This window comes from Danio rerio, chromosome 12, assembly GCF_052040795.2.
Source record: "Danio rerio strain M-AB ecotype USA chromosome 12, GRCz13ab, whole genome shotgun sequence".
Taxonomy (NCBI): Eukaryota; Metazoa; Chordata; class Actinopteri; order Cypriniformes; family Danionidae; genus Danio; species Danio rerio.
Genome location: NC_141032.1, coordinates 17,691,653 through 17,710,000, shown reverse-complemented (window position 1 = coordinate 17,710,000; position 18,348 = coordinate 17,691,653). Strand labels below are relative to the sequence as shown.

At 35.3% G+C, this 18,348-nt stretch overlaps 2 protein-coding genes and 1 long non-coding RNA gene across 5 annotated transcripts in view; 1 reads left to right on the top strand and 2 right to left on the bottom strand.

The window, feature by feature from the left end:
- Positions 1 to 9,869, bottom strand: part of med1 (mediator complex subunit 1) — a 43,785-nt gene extending 33,916 nt beyond the window's left edge. For both annotated transcript variants that reach the window (NM_001440730.1, NM_001440729.1), the window contains 4 exon segments: positions 1,393 to 1,447; positions 6,227 to 6,305; positions 6,408 to 6,514; positions 9,580 to 9,869. In NM_001440730.1, coding sequence (NP_001427659.1) covers positions 1,393 to 1,447; positions 6,227 to 6,305; positions 6,408 to 6,514; positions 9,580 to 9,688 — 350 coding nt within the window. In that variant the 5' untranslated portion in view covers positions 9,689 to 9,869.
- Positions 1 to 18,348, top strand: part of LOC147841344 (uncharacterized) — a 221,416-nt gene that overhangs the window by 149,021 nt on the left and 54,047 nt on the right. The window lies entirely within an intron of this gene.
- Positions 11,951 to 17,153, bottom strand: LOC147841346 (uncharacterized). Its single transcript, XR_015503999.1, has 4 exons — positions 17,098 to 17,153; positions 16,519 to 16,591; positions 12,994 to 14,813; positions 11,951 to 12,885 (listed from the first exon to the last, which is right to left on the bottom strand). It is a non-coding gene; the product is annotated as an uncharacterized LOC147841346 (long non-coding RNA).

Genomic DNA, 18,348 nt, shown 5'->3' with positions numbered 1-18,348 from the left:
AAAAAATATGGCCTCTTTTTTACCAGTACTTAATAGTTCTCTAGATCTGTCATTAATTTAAGGGCTTGCCTATCGTTTCCAAAAATACTGGTTCATCTTCGTTTATATCAATCTTTCTCTTAAGATGCACTACCATTTAAACATTTTAGAATGGTAAGATTATTTAAATGATATTGAAAGACGCAAGGCTGCATTTACTGTCTTAAAAATACAGTAAAAACTAAAACATTTATTTGCATTTAACTTGCGTTTCACATTCATTCATTCATTTTCTTGTCGGCTTGGTCCCTTTATTAATCCAGAGTCGACACAGCAGAATGAACCACCAACTTATCCAGCACATTTTTATGCAGCGAATGCCCTTCCAGCCGCAACCCATCTCTGGGAAACATCCACACACACATTCACACATACACATACGGACAATTAAGCCTACCCAATTCCCCTGTACCGCATTCCTTTGGACTGTGGGGGAAACCGGAGCACCCGGAGGAAACCCGCGCGAATGCAAGGAGAACATGCAAACTCCATACAGAAATGCCAACTGAGCCGAGGATTGAACAAACGACCTTCTTGCTGTGAGGCGACAGCACTACCTACTGTGCCTGCGTTGGCTTTATTCTGTTAAGCAGTTTCCATTTAGTGTGCCACAGACTTCCTCCAACACAGCATGAAGTATTGCCATGATGGCTAGCTTACATATGGGCAAATTTGTGGTTTATTAATTTAATAAAAAAAAATAATAATAATAAAATAAATTTAAAAAACACCGTCTTATATTTATTTGCAATTTAATTTGAGAACAATTTTTGTTCAAACTAAAATGTACCTATTTTATGGTGTGCAGTACATGAGAAGCCCATATTTCAAGTGTTTCATATGAGAGTGCACATTTTACACGTGACCACGTTTCACATGTAATCATATTAGAATGACATTTCACATGATCAAGTTTCACATAGCAATGCATGTGAAGGGAATGCACATATTTCACAAGTGATCACGTGGTTTACGTAGTAATGGACATTTTCCCATGTGCATTTCACTTGTGGTTTTGTGTTTCTCATGTGATTTGCACATTATTTACATGCACATTTGGTCACAAGTCCACATATGAATATCACATGTGAAACCCATGTGACATTTCAGTAAGGGAGTCTTCTAAATACCATGATTAAAGGAGTTACATAATTTTATCACTATAAAGTTAAAAGAAAACATAAAAAAACACATTTTAAAATGACATAGAAAAAAAATAAATAAATGTGAAAAGATGTGTGGATTAAAAAGACATTAAAAAGACAGCATAATAAAAATACACAAATAAAACTTTCATTCAGTTAATTTTACATTACACATCAAATAGATGCATAAAAAAGAGCATAATCTCACATGTTTTGTCGAGCAATGGACTCCAGGCGATCTGTCATTGATGGCAGTGTAGAAACTGATGATGTGGGATATACAAAACAGAAAAAAACAAGAAATTGAGGCATTCAAGTGATAATTAAAATACATATTTATGATATATTTAAGATAAAAAATAATGCAATTATGTAAAAAAAAAAAATACAGAAAAGGTCTGTTCTTGTTAACATATTTACACACTCACACATACATATGTACTAACATATATACACAACCCAAAATCAGAAAAATTTGGGAAATGAACTATCGAAAACACAAAATAAAAAAGAAAGTAGTGATTTCTAAAGTTTACTTTGACTTGTATTTGAAAGCAAATAATACAAAAATACACTATTTAATGTGTTCCTTGTGATTTTTCATTATTATTATTTTTTAAATAAACACATTGCAATTTTGGTTTTTGCAACAAATTTAAAACAAAAAAGCATTTGCTATTCCTTTTCACAACACTTAAAAGACAATTAGGGACTGAAGACACCATGTTATGAAGTGTTTCAGATGTAATTTTGTCCTATTTTTCCTGCAAAAAATTCATAAGGTGGGCAACAGCACAGGGTCTTTGTTGCCGCATTTTTCACTTCAAAATGCACCCCAAATTCTCTATTAGAGACAGGTTGAGACTCCAGGCAGGCTAGTCAAGTACTTGTCTCCTCTTCCTCTGCAGCTAGGACTTTGTAATGTGTGCGGAATGTGGTTTTTCTTTGTCTTGTTGAAATGTACAGGGGCGTCTCTGGAAAAGAAAGCAGCATATTGTGCTCCAAAATCTATTTGTACTTTTAAACATTAATGGTATGGTAACAAAATTGCAAGTTACCAAGGGCACTGACATAACCCCATTCCATGACAGACCCTGACGTTTACTTGTTGCTGTTAACCGTCGGGATGATCTTTTTCTTTATTCCAGAGAACACAATCCATTTCTCTGATTCATCTGACCACAGTACTTTTGCCACTGTGTGATGGCCATCCTAGATGTCTCTGTGCCCACAGAAATCAATGGTGCTTTTGGACATAGTTAACATAGTGCTTCGTTTTGGGCATAGTACAGTTTTAACTGGCATTTGTAGATGTAACTATGCATTGTGGTACTTGACGAAGATTTGCCAAAGTAGTCCTTAGCCCAGTGGTGGGCGAACTTTTTAGACCAGAGGGCCACATCAAGTTTTGCAAACCAAGTGAAGGGCCACATGTTAAATTCTTCAAAAAATAACTTTTATTTATAGTGACAGTATGCGTGGAATATGAACAGAAACATGTCAAATTAACAGAAAACAATTTTTTTTTTATCAAGTCAAATTTACAAATCAAATTAATATGCACTGCTATTTATATTTACTTATCAATTATTATAAAACAATAAAATAATCCCTAATAAAATATAATAATAATAATAATAATAGTAATAACAATGTAATAATTTTTTCAGTGTAGAATAGAAAAGATATTGTCTGAAAGAAAATATTTCATATTAACACATTAAAAACAATCCTTAGAAATTACTATTCAGTCTAATTTACAATAATCTAACTTGCACTGCTTTTAGAATATACAGATCAATTATCCTAAAACTTGATAAAACCACAAATCTTTGATAAAATAACTTTTTAAAGTGGATGAATGCATGAAAATATATTCTATGACAAAAATTAAAACATTAAACCAGCAATTAATATATAATTTCAGTCAAATTCACAACAATCTCATCTGCTTTTATAAATATGCTCATATCTCTTAACGCATAAAAACAGAAATACTTTCTTGGCATATTAGACATACAGTTTTCTGTCCGATATTGGTGAAGAAGTATTTTTTTGTCCATTCTTAAGCACATGACATTCAAAGCTAATTTTTCTTTTTTTGCCCGACTCATTTTCAATCATTAACGGTCGAGTGCATTTTAATATCTGAGAGTGTGTTCTTATTCTACTGGTTGCACTAACTGTAACGCGTGCATTACTGCCATCACATGGCGTTCACTTGTAATTGCATCATTAAATTTACTAATCCTGAAACCAAACCGTTACTCAGAAGCGGCTTTTTAAAAAACTCCCTCGCAGGCCGTATGAAAGTGTTCAGTAGGGTTGGGTATCTTTTTTTTCAATACCGGTGCTAAATCGATACTTTTAAAACAATACCGGTGCCAAAACAGTGCCTGAACCGATACTTTTTAGCCACAAAATTATGGTGGATGACTCTAGAAAAGTCTTTTATTTGACAAAATAAAAGGGGCCACGTACTTTTGGGAGCACATTTTAACATATATACCACAAAATACTTTAAAAACTATTCAAAGTCATTTTTTTCCATGCATCACTCTGCAGTCTTCATAATAAGATAATTAAATAACTTAAACTCAAAATAATCTTCCTTGTTCATTTATTTGACAAGTAACGTTGTACTGGTGTAGGATAACACATTTATAACATTCAAGTACATCAAGGCACATTGTTGCACCTGTAAACTTTAACAGATAGGCATACAGTTGAAGTCAATTTATTTTGCGCTCCTATTCATTTAAAATAATGTTTTCGAAATTCAGTGTTTTCTAAAAAAAAAAAAAAAATTATTCTGAAGTCATAATAAGTCCTATTTCTTATTGTTTATTTCGTGAATAAAAGCAGTTTTTAATTTAAATAAAAACAAGGTCAGTATTATTAGCCTCCTTAAAAAATATTTACTGTATATTTTTGATATACACAAAAAATCAGTTACAAAATAAGTTGACTAATTATTTCAACTTTCGTAGTTAACTGATTAAGTCTTTAAATGACACATTAATCTGAATAAAAGACTATAAAATACTTACAGGGACTTTATCTGAATATAACTGTCTTGCAAAATAACTAATAAAATGTTATGCACTGACTGTCAGCATGGGGAAGATAAAGTAGATATTAGAAATGAGTTAGTTAAACTATTATGTTTAAAACTGTGTTGTAAATAAATCGTGTTGAAGACGGAAATCAAAAATTAATGAAGGCAAAACTGAACGAGCTGAATATGACTTACATGAGGGTGACTGAAAACTACATTTCTTTGGTACTTGCCGACTGTTTGTAAATTCAATACTGCATTTCCCAACGTAAAACTATGTACACTAGATTTCTGAATAATAATGGTCTCTTCTTAGCCGAGGACTTCCCATATTAAAAGTGTGTTAAAATTGCTATTAAAAACAGAAGTGTAATATCATCGACAGTGGACATGTTGATAGTGTTTCACAACATGAACATGACTGAAGTTTATTCTTTTTATTACCTGTGTCAATTTAGGCGTCAACTTCTGACGAATTCGGTGAACTGATGCAAGCAGCACCGTCACAGAGAGAGCAAGTGGCGCGAAAGCAGAGGGAGCGCGTGCCCGAGAGAGCGATATTACGTGACACCTAGAGCACGCAAGAGAGGTATTCCTTAGCCTTTTTGACCCCTCAAATGTGTCATTAAGTTTGACATGTTTCCCCCTTACATGCAACTTTTGTAAAGCCTGTTGCTCTGTCAGAATCCTTGCTTGTAAAATACGCTTTTGAATGCTTAGTTTAAACACATTTGATGAACGCGATCATGCGTGTTGATCTGAAAAGTGTCGCTCTCCATCACCGAAAACCAGGCTGAAGGCGCTGTACTGCGCGCGTTGTGTGCGTCCGTTCTCTAGCGACAATAACAAACACCTGACATCGCTTGTCCATATTCCTCAAAGTTGTTTAGAATGAAATGTTTAGAGATGGTGTGACACAATTTGATGCACCCTTTTGATGCTTTTTACATCCTTGTCACAGCGCCAGTGGCACTGAAATTAGGCACTGAAATTCATATGCTGATTTGATCCGGTACATACTGTTTACAAACGTACCAGTGCTATAATGGCACCAGGTTTCGGTACCCAACCCTATTGTTAGCCGTAGTTAGCCCATGTGGTGATATCGCTTATAGATGAATGACGATTCTTGATTCAGTGCCGCCTGAGGGATTGAGATCACAGTAGTTCTGCTTAGATTTACATTTTTTTCCTTGAAAAAGTAAATTTCTCCAGATTCCTTGAACCTTTTAATTATATCATGCACTGTTGAAGTTGACATTTCCAAACGTCTTTATATCTTTCTTTCAGAAACATTGTTTTGAAACATTTTAATAATTCCTCATGCATTTGTTGGCAAACTGATCCTCTGCCCATCTTTGTTACTAAAATACTAGACCTTTCTTGGATGCTAGTTTTGTACCAGATCATAATTACAATCACTAGTTGATATCACCTGTTTCAAATCACATCATTATTTAACCAATTTACCTTATTACTAGACGTAAATTGCTCTAAAATAGAAACTTTTGTGTTGTCGTCACAGAAGGTTGTTAGGACAAAAAACCTTTAAAAATGCAAAATATACCTTTTTTTGTGCCGCATGTCATGTTGTGTAAAATAAGGACACAATGTAATTCGTAGCAAATAAAGAGGTCTGGTGTAAAGAAAAAATATGAGCAATGATGACAACAACAGTGGAGGATGAGCTTAACTTTAAGGATGTTGCTAAAGTTTGTTGTATTATTTCCTAATTGCAATGTACTTGTGAATCCTTCCATTTGTTCTGTGAAAACCAATGTACTCAAACTCAATTTATGTTGGCTGACGCCTTTCGAAATTTTCCCTCTGTTACCCTGTATGATGCTGAATTTATCCAAAACACAACAAACAGCCGTGAGTGTTAGTGACGTAATACACACCACACCAAATGTATACACACACACACCAAATATATATACACATACATACATAAACACACATACACAAAAATAAAGAAATGCACCTTTTAATGCCCTTTGCAGTGTCTCTAAACAGTTGAGCAATAGCTGGTGTCCACCTGTATTAACAGCTCCACGCTTTTCCTAAACAGCCAGAAAAACAGAAATAGATTTTTTTAAATGGTAAGAAAATGCAACAACAAATAACTATGCTATCAATGAAACTTCTCTATAAATAGATCTTACCATTGCCTGCCGTATCACTTTGCTGGTCTCCTGCCAGGACCTGGATGAGCTGTGTTTGCAATAGAGCCTTTCTAGCAGTGTCATTATACGACTCTGTTTCTCAGACTCTGTGAAAAAGCACAAACAAAATAAATGACAAAAAACAAAAAGGAAACAATTTTTTGGAGTGTAACCTTAAATGATACTATAAAAAATAAACCATTTGTGTTTCTCTTAAAGATGATAATCGTATGCCCTTTTACACAAAGATATGATTCTTCAGTGTCCTAATCAAAAGTCTATAACTTTGAATAAAATTAAGGTAGTGTAAATAAACAATTATAATTACATATATATGTAAGATTGACACCCAGCAGTTGAACTTTGTGCACTCCAAAATCCAAACACCTTTTAGACTGGACTCTCCTACGATGACTCCACAGGAATGCCATTTTCATTTACTTAAAACGCTTTAATGCCTTATTATTATTATTTTTTTCTACAAGAATGCCTTTCTGTTACTCAAGATGTACAATTTGGAGATGTACAGTTTACATGACATTTATTGCAATAATGAAAGTAGCAGCATATAGCTTCCCTCAAATCCTAAAAATAAAATATAATTTTTTTACTAATTAAATAAATATTTTTTAGCAGAAAACAATTAATTGAAAAGTAAACTTTTCTTAGCAGACAGCAGGTAAACAAATTAATAAATAGCAGGAGCGATCAGATGCTAAATAACACTCAGCTGAAGTAACAGGCCTGCTGTATGTCTGGGTCTGTACGGGACACTTCTGGGTCTGGAGACAGACCTCGATAAGCCCTTTAGTGACCAACAAAAAAATAAATGAAAAGATTCAGCATTTGTTATTTTTTGTATCTGTCTGAATTTACATTGAGTGTCTGTTGAAACACTGACAGCAATGTGCTGTGTTTTAGTCTCACCTGCACTTTTGCTGAACTCTCAGAAACTCATACACACAGACACGTCAGAAAACGTGATGTCAACAACAGATTTACATACTAAGAGGTGATTGAGACATGTCCTCCCATGTCCACCGCATGTCATAGGTAAAGGCAGAATTTTTTTGTTTTGTTGCAGTTGTTTTTAAACACTAAACTAATATTAAAAATGCATATTCTGAACTGCAGATCACAGGGCGCACTGAACCATGGGAGGATAACAGGACGGTACGATTTTTTAAAGAGAACCCTTGCATCCCTCCTGGATCCCGTACCGTAGTAGCTTTGCATGAAACGTCAGAGCTTAAACTAGCAAAGCTCCAAAACAGAAAAGAAAACTTTTCAATTTATGCATTTGAGATGTAAATACTTGTTACAGCAGATCAAAATTTGACTTCATACTGTCAAACAAACATAAATTGCATGTTTGCAAATATGACAAACAAGTCATGTACAAGAACTGAACAACTAGTCAGTAATCAGTGTTACCACCTCTCATATGTTTTGAATAATCTGTTAAAGGATGGCTCCTCCAAGTATTCCATCACTAACACTGCTCAACGTGGAGGGCATTGTCATCCATAAAAACAAAATCCGGCCACATTGCACCAGAATAAAGTTTGACAACTGGCCTCAGAATTTCATTCCTATACCTTGGGCTTGTCTGGTTGGATACTAACACTCCTGTTGCATCCTGTAGGTCAGGGGTAGGGAACCTATGGGTCAGGAGCCACATGTGGCTTTTTGACCAAAAATATGTAGCTTTCTCCAGCTGTCTTCCTTCAATAATATTTTAAAGTTTAAAAATCATAACCGTTATTAGAAACCAGTTTCATATTGAAAATACAATTATAATTCCCTTTATATTGTATTTTTTAAAGCAAAATAAGAACTCAGGTTACAATAAAAGGATGTTTCTAATGAGCATGTGTGGTGCTGTGGCTTAAATTGAATCGCAACACCAATTCATTCACGAGTGGCAATGGCATACTAATTTTTTTTTTTTTAATTCTATAAATTGTCCTTAAATAAGTAAAGATGTTGTTATATACACACACCCCCAATTGCTCTTTAAAAAATGTATTTGATAAATAAAAAACAAACAATGGCTCCTTGCTGAAAAAATGTTACAGATCCCTGCTGTAGGTCATTTTGCAGACTGATTGCAGACTGATTCCCTCGCAGGGAAAGGTATTGGTTATAATTTGGTGTTGTTACCCATTGTCTGCCTCCACCATGCATTCTACTCACTCCACCAATCCTTCTGAACATATTCCAAGCTCTGAAAATGAAACTTTGATATGTTCCCACTGGCTCTACAACTCCTGTGTCTGCCTCAGGCCTGCTTGCAGCTTCCCAATGTCCCGGTTGAGGTCAGAATTCTGTAGCCTACCTAAATTTGGCATTTCATGCGCTTCCTGACCTCAAGTAAAGCTTTCAGAGCTCTTCCCAATTACGGACATCCGTCAATTGGTACCTAATGACAAGCAATAATATCTGATGATCACCAAATGCCATTAACGATGACATTTCATTATTGACAACATTGTCTAATAACAGACTAATGTTTGCATGCGTTTTTGCATTAAGAAATAACACATTTTCTGTTTTATAATAAATAAATAAAATTCATATGTAGGCTAATATTTAATAAACTGCATCATGCTTAACACGCATTAACAGACACCAGCCTTAATAAATAGATTTTTGTCTTAATCACCAAAACTTAGTTCTTGGCTTTCGGTTTTGGTTTAGTTTATAATAAAGACTATAGCAATCCTCCTATTCTTAACAAATAACTATGTTTCCTTTCCTCCATAAACGGACAGGCAAGTAAGTAAGTATTACATAAATGTATCATGTATTGGGCTGATATTTTTAAGTCATGGCAAAAAGGCATGGTAGAAATTTTAAAAAGTCCCAACCACCCTTTATTCATTCTAACTAAATAACCAAAAATGAACAGCAATCCCTTTATTTTTTCTGATTATGAGAAATTTAATTAATGTAACGTTACAATAAATATTTACTTTTCAACATTGATGCTAACCTTCGCCAAAACATCCCAAAAACACTCGAGATATCTGACGGACGACTCGGAAATCGTGCACAATCCGTAAAAGGGAAATCTATGGGTAATTTCTAAAAAATAATTAAAGCATTTTGTAGATTCTAGCTGACACAAATAAACTTTAAGTAAACAGGAAGTATGTGCTTGTAACGTTACCAGATCCATCCTCGGCTCGGGGACGCTCGGAGCCCGCGGCTGTGCCTCCCTGGGACGAGTCTGCGACCGGACTGCTGCTTTGCACCGCCGCCATCTTCCGAATTTGCATCCAACAGTTACCCGACAACGGTAAAGCAGAAAGAGCTAAAACATTATACTAAGACGCGGTCACAATAAAATCAGCCCTCGTTAAAATAGACCGCGAACAAAGCGCAATAACCAGGCGAAAATGCCTAACAACAGACTACTGGATCGAGAAACTGAAATGACGTCACGTGATCTTCTTCTTCGCTTTTTCCACAATGCATTTTGTCTATATATCGCCACCTGGCAATAGGCTGTACCCAAAGAGCTTAGATGCTCTTTGCTGTAGTGTAGTAGATAACATTCTTACTTTCCCATATGGAACATCCCGTTTGGTTATTTTTCGGGGAACTTTATCTGTAGTTTTCTGGCAACCAAAACCTAACCAAAATCTTCCCAGAACGTTCCCATATTATTTATTATTATATTACATTTTCTGGAGATTATTTGTGGGTCTTATTTTCATAAACTAGAGAGAACCTTCCCATGATGTTCCCTTCAGGTTATTTGTGGGTTTTATTCTCATAATAACTTTTGATTGTATATTTTTCAATGCGACTGATAACATACACACACTCAAACACTAAGGTGTATATATTACATTTACATTTAGTCATTTAGCAGACGCTTTTATCCAAAGCGACTTACAAATGAGGACAAGGAAGCAACTTACACAACTAAGAGCAACAATGAATAAGTGCTATAGGCAAGTTTCAGGTCTGTAAAGTCTAAGAAGGAAAGTATTAGTTTTTTTTTTTTTTTGGGGTACAGTTAGTGTGATATCCAGAGAGGCAATTGCAGATTAGGAAGTGAAGTGGAGACTTCATATATATATATATATATATATATATATATATATATATATATATATATATATATATATATATATATATATATATATATATATATATATATATATATATATACACACACACACACACACACACACACACACACAGACATTTATTATTATTATTTATCAGTTTTTTTTTTTTTTTTTATAGGGGTTGGACAATGAAACTGAAACGCCTGGTTTTAGACCACAGTAATTCATGATGTAGGTCATTCTTCTGTGGTCAATACAGCATCAATTTATCTGGAAAATGACAGATACAAGTCTTGCACAGGATTTTGAGCCATTCTTTCTGCAAAAAAAGGTGAACAGGTCACAAATTACATTGTGACAACTGAAACGTTGCAACAATAAAACTGTGACATTGCCAGTTATTAATCACAATGTTGTGACAACATTGTGTACTTCTACCAATATGAATTATTTAATTTGAATTATACAATTATTCAAATTGTATTTTATTGAATAAAAAATATACCACCCCTCCCTCTTCGTTGATCTGTTGCTCGGTTACAGTCACATGTTCAAAATGGAGAGAAGAGTAAAGAGGCGTGGAGCGCAAAATAGAAAACAAGAAGAGAACAAACAATGCCTTAAAATGAAAACTGCCATGACAAATTGGATAATAAGGAATTGGTAAGCTTAACCCACACTATTATTACCATACTTTTAATCAACTTCTAATGTTTTTGGGAGCGACGGGCTGTCATATCATTAATTATTTATTATCGCCACTCAGTCGCTGCATGCATGGGCTTTTAAATAGGCCTAACATAAAGGCAGACGAGGTGGTTTATTGTTTGGAACTTAGCTTGTTTGTAGGTAAGTTTGTAGACATGTACTTTTCATTGCGTATACCGTAAACTTCGGCCGTTTGCATTTCTCATGGTCACAGAAGCTCCCTGTGATCTTAACTAGGTGCAGCTGGAAAGTGCGAGCACGTTGACTCATGTGCGTGTCTTCCATTGGAAAAAAAATAACAAACTTGCCTGCAGGTCGCACATCAGAAGCGCTGCTCCAATGACATGCGTTTTAGAATTCTAAACAGTTTCTATCAGTAACTGATAAAAACACACATTGGTACACACAACAGCGCTTCAAGTCACCGGTTGTCTACGGTGCCCAGCCACGATTCGGGACATTTTTCTGCCGTGCCACAGAGCTCCATCTGAATAGTTTAATTTTAAATAGCATCCGAATGTGCATGTCTGGTGTGCCGTGTCGCGGCTCTGAACAGCGCATCAGGGGCCTCATGTATGACTTGCGTTGAAATCATACTAAAACATTGCGTACGCACAAAGCTGTAAATGTGCATATGCAGTAAAAAATTCAGATGTATAAAACACTGCGTACGCTGAATCACACGCAAATTCTCTTTGTACACCTAAATGAACGTGAAACTGAGCGCAACATGCATGAGTGCAAAACCCCTTCCTGCCTCCTCCCCCTTATGAATATGCTAATTACTATACTTAGACAAAACCCAACGAAAAAGCAATGGCAAAAGCTAGCAAAAATAGAAACTTTGAACAGAATGGATTTGGAGGTGCTGCTTTCAGAGGTAGATCGGAGAAAAACGCTGTTATTTGCAAGTTTTTTCCTCCGGAACTTAACAGCACCTGCAGAAAACCCACGTGAACACAAGGAAAACATGCAAACTCTACACAGACATGCCAGCCAAGGCTCAGCCAAGACCCAGCCAAGGCTCAAACCAGCAACCTTCTTGCTGTGCGGCAAGGGCACTACGCCACTGTGCTGCCCTAAACAGCATATTTATTTCTGTAACTACTGAATACGAGGAATTGCATATAGATATATTGTCAGGATTCTGCCACTCTGGTCTTGTTAATGCTTGTTTTAGTGGCAGAGTCCAGACACTAGTCCTGTCATGTCTTGTATGTTGAACTTGGCTTAAGTTTTCTCTAGTCCAGTACTCATATTCTGTCATTGTGTGTCTTTTGTATGAGCGCCGTTTTAGCAGCATTTGGGCTGTGCGCGTTCCCGCTTGATGCTGCCGTGCAAGATCTGGGTGTACTTGCGACACGCACTCTTGTCCAGGTGTTTGTTCTGTCTGCAGTGGTTGCAGTGCAGTTTATTCTCAGCGTCTCTGTCTTTCATTTATTGAGCTCTACTGTCTAGTCCCACCCTCTTTTTTAACAGTATTAGTTTATTATGTTCAATTGTTACTGTGTTAATTTTTTCTGCTTATTCTCCTCATGTCTGCTGTCCTGTGCCAGTTCATTATTGTATGTTACCTTGTTCTGTTTGTGTCCAGCCCTGCTCTCCCCTGCCAGCCCAGTCAAGTGTGTTTTTGTTGTTTTCCCTCCTAGGGATGCAACGATTATAGATTTTGTTTGTACGATTATAGTCTGAGAAATAATCACAGTTTCACAGTTATCATGATTGTTATGCATTGATTAATAAAAATACTAGTTTAGTGTTATTTATTGCTGCTCAGAAACCAAATAATACAGCACAATATAATAATAATAATAATAATAAACAAACAAACAATAGTCCATTTTTATTTGGACTTAACAACAAGTGAAAAAATGTTTGTTTGTTTTTATTTAAACATAAGTAATAAATCTACCAAAGTAGAAACAGTGAAATTAAATTAAGCTAAAAAAAAAAAAAAAAAACATTTAAACTTTTTTTAACGATGAACAATACAGTACAGACAGAACAATTAAAAAGAAACCACATCTCTGGTATTGAATTTTAGCAAGCATATCCTTTTGAAACCAAAAATGGAGTCAAAAGCTGCAGAACCCATGTACAACAGGGCCCTTGGACTATACACTTATTTCCAGTCCTTTCAGTTTATATTATAGTGCAGAAATGTAAGCTTGTTCACATTCTCAGGGCTCAGCCTTGACCTATGAGGAGACATGATGTGGACACTAACACTAAACAACCTTTCCGAGGGCACACTTTGCAGGAATGCAAAGGTACTTTCTCGCCACTTTTGAAAGCTTTGGCATTTCTTCCACAAGTGCCTTTCACCATGCCAGTGGGTCAGAATCAGCACTGATGGTAGGAAGGGACACGTATAGTTTTACACTGGTGATGTGCTGTAACAACTCAGACAAGCTCTTTTTGGTGGTGGTGGTGGATAAGGTCCTCACACTGCTCTGTGTGGTTGATGATAGAGGGTCTTCTGTATCTGGATTTAATGCATCAAGTACCATTGCTTTATCACTGCATTCCTTGACTGTGTCATCCAGATTTTCAGCAAAGCTTTCTTTAAACCTGTGATCCACAAAACTGGATATGTTCTGAACATTCTTCATTTCCTCTGTATAGCTCAGCTGCATTAACAGGTCCTCTCTTATTACAGCTTTCATTTTTTAGTGAGAGCACAGTCTTGATCTTGAAGAATCTCTTGTTAATGTACTCCAAGACTGAATTTTTTTTTATGCAAGAAAGAACATTACAAAGATATAATATGAACAAATAGACAAAGAGGGTTACATAAATAGAATACCAGCAAGTTAAACAAGTTTAAATGATTTACACCAAGAAAACGTTTTACACGCAGTGTTAGATTGTTAGAGTCTTTTAAAGAGTTCACATAAATTTTAAAGTCCTTTCTGAAGATAAAAAAGTAAGGGTGATTCTTTGAAAATTTACATTTATGGATGTAAAATTTTGCTTAAAAAAGTAATAAATTAATAATAAACTTACAATGAGAGGATCTACACTCAGGGAGTAACCAAAGAACACAATTTTTTGGGAAATACAGAAATTTGGAAATAAGAATTTTTTAATGAAATTGGAAAAGTCAACCCAAAAAAACTTTACAGCAAGTTCACTCCCAAAATGAATGGTTTAGTGTTTCATCATATTGAGTACAAAATGAGCATTTAGGGGATATATTATTGTTAAATTTAGCTAGTTTGATATTTTTTGGGTAGCAATTATGAATGACTTTGATTAAGACTTCAACAGCTTTATTAGATAAGAAGAATTTTTTCCGAAGAAGCCAAAACTGTTCCCAATCCACGTCATCAAATATATAATTACAAAAAACCTATGCAAGCAGGTAAAGAGATCTGAGAACTATTAATAACTAAGCAAATATCTTTGTTAGACATAGAACTGAGAAGAGTTTTGTCAACAAAAAGATTTTTGTTGTCAAAAATAAAAGAATCTAAAGAACCTGTAGGGCCAGATTTGACCAAAGGTATAATACAATCAGGGATTGCACCAAAAGCTATGGCATATTCTTTAAGGGAAACAAGAAAAGAGAACTGATGCATAAAGTTTTCGTATGAAAAAGGTACACCACAGTCATCTGTAAGAATCAGCTCTTTGGTTTAAATCATCATTAAATCAAAGATTCGAACATGATTCACATAGAATTATTTAAAGCTTACACTTAACTTAAGTATTTGTCCAGCAAATAGAACGTTTAGTGTAAAGCAATCCTGTATTATATTATTACGTGGCCAACAATAACAATATAAATACAGTATCTAATTATTTAATAAGCAAGGTAGCAGTATCTGAAGCTGAAGCATTAACTTATAAAGCACACAACACACCAACACGGATCTTAAAACGAAACAAAAGTTTATTGCTACTCTATAACACAAAGTACTAATCTACGTAAAACAAACAAATGCACATACATACACACACGCACAAGCAGTTTGGGGAGAGTTTTGACTGAGTGGATTCAACTTCTAGCCTTTGCTAAGTTCTTAGCATTGTAACCTGAGAGAAACCATAAAAGCAGAGAATTTCGCTATTCTTTACTACTTAAACATAATTCACACCAGTGTCAGCAATGGATAGAAACCTTGTTTGTGCTACTTGCGTTCTGATGGAATTTTGGTTTCCTCGACTGGTCCAAAGGGAAATCCCGGCGAAGCTGATTGGTCAGCGTAGCAACTTCAGTGACGTGATGGAATTCCCTCGTCGGTGAAAAGGGGTTTCCTTAGTCAGTTGCCAGGGATACGGATGTTGGACGAGGCGGCGTTCGAAGTCCTCCCTGGGTTCCTGTAGTTATGATGAGATTCAGAGTTTGGATGTGTTGACCCGATGGCTTGTTGTTGAAGCGGTTGCACAAGCAGATCGGGGGTCGAGCCGGCAGCAAGTGAAGGTCGCGGTTTGCTCCGTGATGTAACGAGGCTTCTGGCGAGGCGATGTAACGGCCACAGCACGAGAGGAGCGACTTCCGGGCAGCGACGGCGGTGACGACTGGCAAAGATGACCGGCAAAAGAAGACGATGAAATTTTTTTTTGTTCAAAGTCTATAGGCTTTGGTAGAGGCTGGGTCTACACAATACTTGTCCAATCAGATAAGGTGCGGGGTGGAGTCACACCCCAATTCTGCCCTCAAGGAGGCCGGGTTGACACCTGGTGTGGGTGCTGCTTTGATAGCATAGTGGTTAAAATAAAGTCTTATAACATCAACACTTTTCATAGTATGGTTTCTTCATATAAACCAATGCATTTGAAATGTTCCTAGCTTTCAATCGATACCAAACATGAAGTATTTCACAAACATTCTGTAGATTTCATTTGTCACTGAGGGCTATTACTCAATAACTATCCATAACAGTTTTGTTAAACACATGGAACATGTACACACAAAAACCTACAGAAACATAAAGCAAACGTACATTACTCAAATAAACTGTTTTATTTCAATGTCCATTAAACTTTGGAAGCGTTTCTGATCGCTTCTGTGTCTGCCTGAGAATGTGTATTCCTTGCAGACGCCAAAGGACACGCGAACCAAAAGGTACTTCTCAAAAACCGGTTTGGTGGGTTTTTGATTGTAGAGCCTCTTATTGTTTTAAGGTGTAAAGTTAATTAACACGCAACTGTGATGTTGACTGGATAGTCATCCTGTGGATTGCCTTTTGCTGGGTGCCTGTGGGTTGCTTTGAAAATGAAATCAAAGCTCAGACATGTAGGCACCAACCAATCTTTTAAGAAAAATATAGTCTGTGACTTGTTCGGTTCTGGAACGATCCGTTGACTCCCTACACATCTAAGAGCTGACTAACTAAAAGTATATTTTTATTAAACCAGTTATTTAAAAAAAGAGATTTATTTTTATATCTAATATTTGTATTATTCCAAATAAAATAGGTACGTGGAGAAAAATGATAATTATATGTAAGAGACCACCATATTAAAGCCTGTTTATGAAAACTAGATATGTTTAATGGTAATTTAGAAATGTCAAAATTACAGCGCAACAAAAAAATGTAAACCTCCAACTGAGCTAAAAATAGAATTTGGAATAAAATTCCAACATGATGTTGGGTTGTTTAAAAACATCTTTAACCACTTCATTTTAAATAAATTATTAAGTGTGGAAAAATCTACTAAATAAAATCCTCCCATGGCCCGATCAGCTAGCATGACACTTTTTTTTAATTAGAAGAGTTTTACAGTTCCAAACAAAGTTTACAATAATTTTGTCCAGTTTCCGACATATTTCCAGAGAGACATCCAGTGCCATAGCGGGATAGATAATCCGGGATAATCCATCTGATTTAGAAAGTAATACTCCACCAGTTATAGATAAATCACGCTGTAACCAAGAATTTAATTTGCGCCGCATAGAGAGTATAAGAGGTTCAAAATTTAACTTTGATCTCTTTTTTTGATATTTACATACAATTATACCAAGGTATTTAATTTCAGATTTAACTGGGATGTCACAAATTTTTACTATCAGTAATGGAGTCTTTTATAGATAAAAGTTCACATTTATGAATATTAAGATGTAAACCAGCAGCTAAGGAAAAAAGATTAATTTTGTCTAAAGCTAAGATGACTTGATCTTTATTTTGTGAAAAAAGAGTTGTGTCATCAGCCAGTTGACTAATTAAAAACGATCAATTTGCCACAGAAATGCCTTTCAGAGTACTATTTTGAATATGAAAAGCTTAAAGTTGCATTGGGAGAAGTAAAAGGTAAGGCGCAATAGGGCAGCCTTGACGGATGCCTCTATTAATATCTAATCTATAAGTTGTACCATGTTGTAGTTTCACAGAAGCATTAGCATTACTGTACAAAGTTTGAATAGCATTAATAAAATTAGGACCAAAACCAAAAGTACTTAACGATTTAAGAATAAAAGGGAACTCGATGGAATCAAATGCTTTATAGAAATCAAGAAAAAGTGAAAAACTGTCATCCGGAATCATTTCTGAATAATCCAAAATATCAAGAACAAGTCGTATATTGTTTGATATAAGTCTATCCTTTAAAAAGCCAGACTGACATTCATCTATTATATCATCTAGAACACATTTAATCTTTTTAGCAAACATCATAGCTAATATCTTATAATCATTATTCAGAAGACTTATGGGTCGCCAATTTTCCAACAGAGAAGGGTCTTTTTGAGGTTTTGGAATCAGATTTATAATACCCTGGGTCATAGAAGGAGGAAGAATACCTTTTTTGAGGCTTTCTAAATAAACATTGAAATGAGATGGAGAAATATCATTAAAAAATTTCTTATAAAATTCTGTGGTTAAGCCATCATTACCAGGAGATTTGTTTAATTTGAATTTGTCAATTGCCTCAGAAATATCTTTAATTTTAATAGGAGCTTTGTATAAATTCTTGCTAGTGTTATCAATTTTGCGAATAAAGTCAGTGTCAAGAGAGTTAAAAAATAAATCCATATTCTGTTGAGAGTGTCTGGAGCAATAAAGGTCTTAATAAAACTTTTCACAACAATTAGAGATTTCTTTACAATTCTTCAAAGCTACTCCATTTACGTTGAGGCTACTAATAGAGTTTAGATGGATTCGCTGCTTTTCTAATTTAAAGAAATAGTTGGAATTACGTTCTCCCTC